The sequence below is a fragment of the Solenopsis invicta genome, chromosome 12 (assembly GCF_016802725.1).
Source record: "Solenopsis invicta isolate M01_SB chromosome 12, UNIL_Sinv_3.0, whole genome shotgun sequence".
NCBI lineage: Eukaryota > Metazoa > Arthropoda > Insecta > Hymenoptera > Formicidae > Solenopsis > Solenopsis invicta.
In genome coordinates this window covers 9,248,320-9,257,009 of record NC_052675.1, presented here as the reverse complement: position 1 = coordinate 9,257,009, position 8,690 = coordinate 9,248,320, and the positions used below count along the sequence as shown (strand labels likewise).

Sequence of the window (8,690 nt, the reverse complement as noted above, 5' to 3'; positions counted from 1 at the left end):
CGACGGTGTCGAGTCTCGCGCGCGCGCGCGCGCGCGCCAGCAGCCGCGATCCGAATCTCCGAGTGCGCGGTTCCGCCGCCGGTTTCTCGTTTCCTCACATCTCTGTCTCTTTCTTTTTTTCTCTCTCTCTCTCTTTCTACGCTCGGTCGGATCGCGGTGTACGCGCGCCGCGCCGGTTGACGATGTGAGCGCGAATACACACGCGCGAACGCGAAGCAGCGGCGGCGGTGCGGTGCGGTGAGGTCTGGCGGGGGCGGAGGGGAGAAAGGGCGCTCCAGCTCGGCGAACGGAAAGCCGGCGACAGCGAGATTTCCTTCTCTCTCTCTCTATCTCTGTTCCTCCTCGCCAGTCGCCTCCGACGAGGCCGACGATGTCAAACATGCGGCCACGAGTTTCACGCGCCAACAACGCGACGTCGACAACAACGACGACAACGACGGCGACGACGACGACGACGGCGACGACGACGACGGCACCGGCTACGGCGGTGGCGGCGACGACGACGACGACGACGACGACGAGGAAGTCGAACGAGACGACGAAGAATCGACGACGGCGCACCACGGTCGTGCTCCTCTACCAGTGAAACGAGCACACGCGAAACATACACACATATACATACACACATACATACACACGCACGCGTACACGCGACACACGCACGCACGCACGCACGCACGCACCGGTACGCGGTTGCCGATGAGCGTGGATATATGGCGGCGCGAGTACTCTTGCTGAGCGTCTTGATCACGGAAGTGCTGAAGCCAGCTTGCGCCGCAGGTGCGTGCTTCATGTTTCTCGTGTTTACCCGACTTTCCTCCTCCTCGTCGACGATGTTCCTCGCGGAAGATCGGTCGTTCGATATTCCCGCATCCCTCAAAGGGATTTTTCCTTTGGGAGCGACGATGTTGCTGGTTTATTATGACGCACATGGGCCCAGGCATCATCGACGTTCTTTGGAGCTCGGAGCTTCTTGCCTCTCTCTCTCTGTACATCCTCGATATGACGGTGCATGAATTGTCATAAATTACGTCCCTAGTGATGAGGCAAAGAAGGTTGAAACGCGTAGTGAACGTTATCACGTAGAAACCTGATATTGTTTTCACGTGATACACATTTTATATTGGAAGACTCGCGTCTTTTCGAATATACGCTTTTCTTTCAATCTGAAACATGTGTCGCATTCTTAATTAAATAGCTTACTAATTGTTTTTCAAGTTTTTGTGACGCTTGTATAACTCATTTCTAAAACATTATGCGAATGAATAATGATTTGCCACAACGTACAACAAATGAATCACCAAATGACGTCTAAGAATATCAAGGCCAGATGTAAATTAAGAGCAATGCTGTTTTGGCGTAAAGTTTAAAGTGTATATTACGATAGATTGGCTGGAAGATGCAAAGTAAATGTATTCTCAATTGCTTAAAGAGTTAACAGAGAGTTCCATGGAACCAATATTGTCAGTGATGTAATTTCTGATCAGTCATCACTGTGCAGTTCAAGAGGTTCTAGATACTAATTATCAAAGAAAAAAAAAAATTATATTTTCTATTTATTTATCTACATTGTTAGATGGGATTATCAAAATGTAAAATTTATATCCTATAGAGATATTGTAATTTATTAACCACCTGTTTGACAGGTGTTAAAGGTATCGGAGGAAATATCAGTAGTAGGAACGTGTCCAAACTAGATGCTGGTTTAACTAAAGGACCTGGATTAACACTGGAAATTCAACCTAGTGGCCATGTGATACTAGGAAAAAGGGGGATTACGCTCAGTTGCATAGCTGGCTCGAATGAGACTGTGACTTGGTTGCACAATGGAATACCAGCACCTCCGTGTGGTCTTACTCGCTGTGTTCTTCTCTCTAATGGTTCTCTTCACTTTTACAAGGTACGCACCTGTAATGCTATATTGCTATGAGATGATTATAATGTTTATTTAGAAATTTATTTAACACAATATATTATGCACAGAAACAAAATTTACAAATGCAAAAGTTCAAAGAAAAGGAAAGAAATAATATTGTTAATGCTAGAAACCATAATAAAGATGAATATCGCTGTGTAACGCGTACTAGTTTAGGAGGGATGATACAGTCAGCTCCCACTATTATTCAAATAGCAGGTAAATGCGGCGCTCCACAAATGGATCAGCATAGCTCTTCCTTACGTCATAATTGTAACAAATGTTATATGTTGCAGAACTTGCTCATGTATTTAAAGAAACTCCAGAAAATATTACTGTTCAAGAAGGTGAAATTGCAAGATTGTCTTGTTTAATTGACAGTGTTCCTTTCCCACCCAATATTACGTGGCAGCATAATGAAACATCGTTATCTTATCATAATGAATCAAAGTATTCTGTGGTACCACCAGGTGTTCTGTATATAAGTGCAACGAAACTATCAGATGCTGGCTTATATAGGTACAACATATAATTTCTTTCTTGATTTTTTACAATTGATTTTTCTATGGCAAATTAAATGTAAATTATTATATTTTAGATGCATAGTCACTAATGATTTTCTAAAGAAGACCAAAAGGAGCAGAGAAGCAAAATTAACGGTTATCGCGAGAGAAGAGAGCTCAAACAAAACGCATACGCCATCGTCCTTGTTTCCACAGATTTCATACAATCATTGGTTGCTTAACGGGTCGAATCTGAAGTTGGCATGTGCTGCATCTGGTTATCCATCACTTGTAACATGGTCATTTATTCCTCGTTATACAGGTAAAAAATTTGAATATAGAACTGATGCGTTTAGTTCAGAAGATTCAATACTTGTATATTTGTAGATAATGTTACAAAATCTCGCATCCTCCTTAATTCCACCACTGGCATTAGTGTATTGTCATTAACAAAGGTAAACGTTTCCAATGCTGGAGTCTACCAGTGTTCGTCAAAGAGTTCTATCACCAATGACCTAGAAGTACAGGTAAGTGGTTACTTATGACGAAATTGATATTTAAGTAGCATAAATTTAATACATATATACATGCATCTGGTTTAAATTATTGCAGAATGTAACTGTAGATATATTAATACCACCGTCATTTATAAAAACGCCGACAAACCAAATCTGTCCAAATGGGAGAACGGCGAGATTCGAGTGTCAGGCGCAAGGATTACCAGTACCTCAAATTTATTGGCTAAAAGATTCATTAAATATTACTATTAATGGTAATGATATCAAAGATAGATCTATGATTTGTTAAAGAAAAGCACGACATAATTTTCGTTTTCTCTCACGATCAATTGTGCATTCTGTATGTCAACAGGTCGCAGAACAACTTACGTTAAGGAATACAATAAAATAGAATTAGCAATATCAGCAACAGTACCGTCTGATTCTGGCATATACCAATGTGTGGCGGTAAATGCAGCGGGTGAAATTTGGGCTGCTGGTCGGCTCCAAGTAAATACATCGCGCAATAGTCCTGCTACACCTACTTCTCTAAAGTGTCACGCTATTTCACCTGTTAAAATCTTAATTTCGTGGGAACCACCAAAGTCTATACCATATACCAGTATTACAGCTTATACCGTCCATTATAGTCCTGTAGGTGAGTTTAATGATCTCTCGGGATAAGTATAATAACAGATTAAGAATGATTCTATTTGAATTATTCATATTTCTACATTTAATATATATCTCCGATGACAGAAGGTGGTAAGGAGGAAGTTTCACCACCAGAACCAGGGAATTCTACGTCTGTAGAAGTAACAAAACTTCTTGAACCATTTACAAATTACTCCTTTTACGTACGAGTGTGGAATAATTATGGTGCTAGCGATCAGTCGGCTACCATTGTGTGTTCCACTGCTCCAAGTGGTACGTATTTTTGTGTCTCTTTCTGTTTTCTAACGTAATCTCGTACCAAATATAATGTTGATTAACTCGAAATAACGTTTTTACTTTCAGTTCCTAAAGGCACACCAAAAATGAATGTGGATATAATCAGTAGTACAAAACTAAATGTATCGTGGGAGCCTTTAAGTAAAAAAGAATCTCACGGCGTCGTGGTGGAATATAAGTTATTGTGGAAACTCCACCAAAGTTCATCCTCCAGATGGGTACATTATCTACCTGCCACCGTTCAATACTACGTACTTTCCGGTATGATTCTTATTCGTCGTTTTTTCTGTTTGAACTTTGCAAAAGCAAAAATCGTATAATTGCGTATTATGAATACAGGTCTGGAACCTGGAGCACGATATGATCTTCGAGTATTGGCAAGGACAAAGCAGGGCGAGCCAAATATTAGTGAGACACAATTGGATTGGATCACCGTTACCATGCCATCTTCTGAATCCAATCAATTTGCTATAAGAAATGTTGTGGATATTCAAGTGTTAATTGTAAACGCTTCAATAATCAAGGTTAGTGTGATTATTAATTGAACTGTGAAATTTTCACAATTTGAATTGATTTCTAAAATCTTGTTTCGATATTAGATGAAATGGAAGATCAATTTCAAGCAAAGTGATCAAATTGAATCAAAGTTCGATTCCTGGCAAATTTATTGCGAAAATCAAAATGGCGAGAAATTAAAGAATATTCATTTACCGCAGAACATTACTGAATACCTATTTACTGATCTTGGTAGGTATTCTGGATTAATCAATAATACTTTTCAATGATGTTGTTATAAATTAAAAGTGTAATAATTAATTTTTATCCAGATACGAACGTTTCTTATATTATGCGTCTGTGTATGGTGAGCTCGGGTGAAGCAACAGGTTGCTTGACGAAACATGTAGAGACCATACAATCCGATCCTAGTAAGTTTGTCAAATCTTTGTAATCTATATCTGCATTGAGAAGAATAGACAATTTCACGCGATAATTTTGCAATTTAGATACTGTGCCAATGACATTGGAGGCTATTCCCGTCTCGCCCACGTCCATTAACGTGTCATGGACACTGTACGATGTGCACGATGTAAATTCGTTTGAATTTTGTTATCATGCGGTGCATGTGCAAAATTCCAACAATTCTAAATGTTCCATCGTGTAAGTACAACCTGATCTTTTTAAATGAATGCAATTGAATGCACTAAAAAATATATTCACTCCGACAAAAGTTTTAAATCTCTATAAAATGTATATTACAGAAATGACACAAAAACTAACGTTGATGAGCTGAAGCCTTTTACTTTATATGAGTTTAAAGTAAAAGCCGTTAGGCACGACACAAATCGGACCAGCTTCTATAGCAAATCTATAGAATGCTACACAAACGAAGATGGTGAGAATCTAATAATTACTATCTAACATAACAATGTATACGCATATTGCTTTTTATATGTGATTTTATAAACAAAATGTTATACAGTTCCTGGTAAAGTCGAAGAGTTACAATGGTTCTTGAGAAACAATACGAAAGTACGTATTGCATGGGAGGAACCGAGCAACATAAACGGCATTATACAAAATTATGTTGTCACGTATGGACGTACCATGGAGGATTTTGCGACAATGAATAACGTGACCGTGCCCGGTAATAGAAGGACGACGTTCCTACCAGATTTAGCACCGGGAAAACGATATTTCGTTATGGTGCGAGCAGCGACGAAAGCCGGTTATGGGAAACCGTCGGACCCTATTATTGTTATTACCGGCGGTACTAGTCGTAACAGTAGTAATGGTGGATCATCAAAAGTACCTGCCCCGTCGGGCAATGAGAAAAACTCTAAGCCCGATCAGAGTCTAGGTGAGGGACAAGGCAGATTTAGATTAAATAATCAATTGTGCTAATCATTATTAATCATTGTTAACAATTATCGTGATTACAAAAAATAGGTGTGATCCTCGGAGTGAACATAAGCGTCGGATTTATCATGGTATGCCTATGCAGCATATATTGCCGGAGAAAATTTGAGAACTCTCGACTGAGAAACGGCGCTCAGCCTACGAACGAGTGCGTGCTATCGCGAAACGCCAATGGATGTTGCGCGGAGCAATCTTCCACGTCCGTGGGTCAACAAGCAAATGCCACTGATGCCCCGAATGAGATTGAATTGGCAGTGCTGTGTCCGTCGTCACCGATCGAAACGAATCCGCATTCAGACGCGAAGGTAATCACAAATGGAGATTTGATTAGACTGAATTTTGTTACCTGAACATAAGAAAAAAATATATATCACATGTGTTCTGCAGGGCACACAGTCTAACGGGGTATTCGAAATTTGCGCGAAAGAACCCTTATTGTCACCATGGGAAGTAATGGAGATAAATGGAGGCTCGAAGGATGTTCATATTATGGAGAATCCTCAGGTATCTTATCGCGAGCTTTGACATTTCGTTACGGACAACGGAGACGCATTACACATTAACAATTGTTCATTTTTCGTGATTGCAGTACAAAAGGAGAAGTAGTTCTGCCTCGAATAATCAACAGGAGGAAGAAGAGGAGCAAGATCTAGAAGGCACGCAGCTCACAATGGTCAATTGTACTTTAGGCAGTAGTGCTAGCAGTTTAAATAACAATTCAGGATGTCCGGACGATGAGACTTCATCATCGCCAAAAGCTACGTGTGCATCTGTTCCGGCGCTCGGACCAAACGGGTGAAAGTGCGTTAGGCAATATGCTAAAGTGTTCAATGCTTCTCAGCGGTATCAAGGTACAACAGGTAGGAATACATGAATTCTTCTATTTCCTCCTTTCTTACGATCGATACGCCGTCATCGATTGTAGCCATGTTCCGATTTAAAGCGAGAAAAGAGAAATAATGATGTCTAGCCCCGAGAAAGCGAAAGCAATGCAAAGTTGCAGCAGCCTCGCAAAGCAGGTACATGATCGATGTAAATAATATATTGTTTCGGAAGAAATCGTGACGTTAATCGTTACGTTGTAAATACGAGCAAGATACATTTATCGCGCGGAGAACAAAGCTTGTCTACATCTCAGCGAAAGCAACGCAATTCTAAAATTCATTGCATTCTTTGCATGGTGCACCTGTACAATGCAGTAATCGCGTAGACGATATTTGAAGTGTTTGTCAGATTCGTGTATGTATACAGAATCATTCAAAATATTGTTTGAAGACGAAAATGAGATATTTTTGAAGAAAATTAATATATAAGTATAGTTACATATAAAGACGTTTTATATTAAAATTTTATAAGAAAAGATATTTTTTCCCACTATCAGTAGATTAGCGAGTATTGCTAGCGAAATTACTTCGATATTCAGTTCCTGATCGAGACTATTTAGCAACGTTTTTGAACATAGGCAGTTGCTTCAAGAGTGCTTAACTTTATCACTCTTCATCGATTCTCAAACGTATCGAATAATTCTGTATATACGCAAATCAAGGAAAACTGTCGACGTGTCGAAAATCGAGAGATGCGCGAATAAAATTAACTCACATGAAAAACAGCAAGTTTCCGATGCCTCTGTACATAGGATAGAATAATTGTTGATTGTGAATATGTCCATAAAATATCACACTTCGAATACGGCAAAAGATGTGCGGGCGTGCATTCCTTCGCGTTTGGGGACACAAAAATATGCTAAATATTCGGGCACTGCATGGCCTAAAAGTTGATGAAGTTTCATTCTGATGATTCATTCTAATGGTTTTCGAGCTGATCGCTTAAAATGAAGCAGAGACACTGATCATTCCAAAATAAGTTTTCCATGATATTTAATTATAAACAAAAAAAGAATGTTTAGTATTAAGAAAACAGGGAAAGGCTCTAACCAGATGCTACGCGTTTTTAGAGATGTTAAGAAAATTTTTTATTCCGTGTTTTTTTTTCTTTTTTTCTTCTCTCTTTTCTGTTTTCCTCTTTTATATTTTAACGTACCGTATGTGTGTCATTAAGGTATCAAAAATATTGATTTCTTCAAGGAATCAAAATAAAAAAAATTTTTTTTTTGCATTTGGAGCTAGTGTGCATGACAAATGAAGGATTTTTTGAATATAATAGCTCTTAAAATATTTGATGTAAGTTTTGTATTAGTTTAAAACGGTTTATCGATATATCATACTTTAAATTTAAAAAATAAAATCCTATGAATGGGAAGGAATAATTCAGAAAGACACAATCGTGCTTATAATATTGCTAATCAAAAATGTAACGGGCCACCTTGTTTTCTCTTACAATTGTTTATTTCTATTAGAGACCTTAAAGACTGCTGTATTAATAGGCGATATTTTTATAATTAACAGATAACCTTGATAATGTTTACGTCTGGAAAAGACTTTGCGTAATACGGTATTACGTAAGAAGAACTTTACATATTCCTCGGGTTTCTTTCCGTTCATAAGATTAATATCGTTTTTAAGGTGATTAGGGATAATCGATGCGATTTAATGTCAACGTTTTGTATGTACGATATTTAGCGTGTTAACTGGTAAAGCAGTTCTGTGTATTACACAAAAAGAAAGAAGCGCATTCGACACGAATCTACAAGACACATATTCCAGACTGGTGCATGTTACCATGACAGAAAAAAACCCAACACAGTACCTGATAGAATAAGCTATATCGTTTAGAGTGAGACGTAGAAATGTCAATGTTATTACTGTACCTCCACTATAATTGTTATTTATTGCATTCTACATTCAGTATATACTTTAGATGAACACATTACACACTGGATCATGCAATAATATAGTCACCATGAGCACAGTATGAAAACAATTAATGCTAGAATTAATTTGATCTGCA

At 38.8% G+C, this 8,690-nt stretch overlaps 1 protein-coding gene and 1 long non-coding RNA gene across 3 annotated transcripts; one reads left to right on the top strand and one right to left on the bottom strand.

The window, feature by feature from the left end:
- The first annotated feature begins 171 nt into the window (after nucleotides 1-171).
- LOC105195415 (protogenin) lies at nucleotides 172-8,441 on the top strand. Of its 2 annotated transcripts, none has more exons than XM_026137770.2 (19): nucleotides 172-780; nucleotides 1,656-1,900; nucleotides 1,984-2,134; nucleotides 2,212-2,434; nucleotides 2,514-2,740; nucleotides 2,806-2,945; nucleotides 3,031-3,190; nucleotides 3,289-3,573; nucleotides 3,675-3,842; nucleotides 3,933-4,127; nucleotides 4,206-4,390; nucleotides 4,466-4,613; nucleotides 4,694-4,792; nucleotides 4,871-5,024; nucleotides 5,126-5,259; nucleotides 5,347-5,724; nucleotides 5,814-6,088; nucleotides 6,171-6,287; nucleotides 6,373-8,426. In XM_026137770.2, exons 1-19 carry the CDS (start codon nucleotides 714-716, stop codon nucleotides 6,580-6,582), a joined length of 3,561 nt encoding a protein of 1,186 aa, XP_025993555.2. In that variant the 5' UTR covers nucleotides 172-713; the 3' UTR covers nucleotides 6,583-8,426. The 2 variants fall into 2 exon arrangements, with proteins under 2 accessions (XP_025993555.2, XP_011159097.2); XM_011160795.3 differs by having other exon boundaries at nucleotides 714-780; nucleotides 1,647-1,900; nucleotides 6,373-8,441.
- On the bottom strand, nucleotides 2,770-3,141 carry LOC120359147. Its single transcript, XR_005575955.1, has 2 exons — nucleotides 3,006-3,141; nucleotides 2,770-2,933 (listed from the first exon to the last, which is right to left on the bottom strand). It is a non-coding gene; the product is annotated as an uncharacterized LOC120359147 (long non-coding RNA).
- Nucleotides 8,442-8,690: the final 249 nt, after the last annotated feature.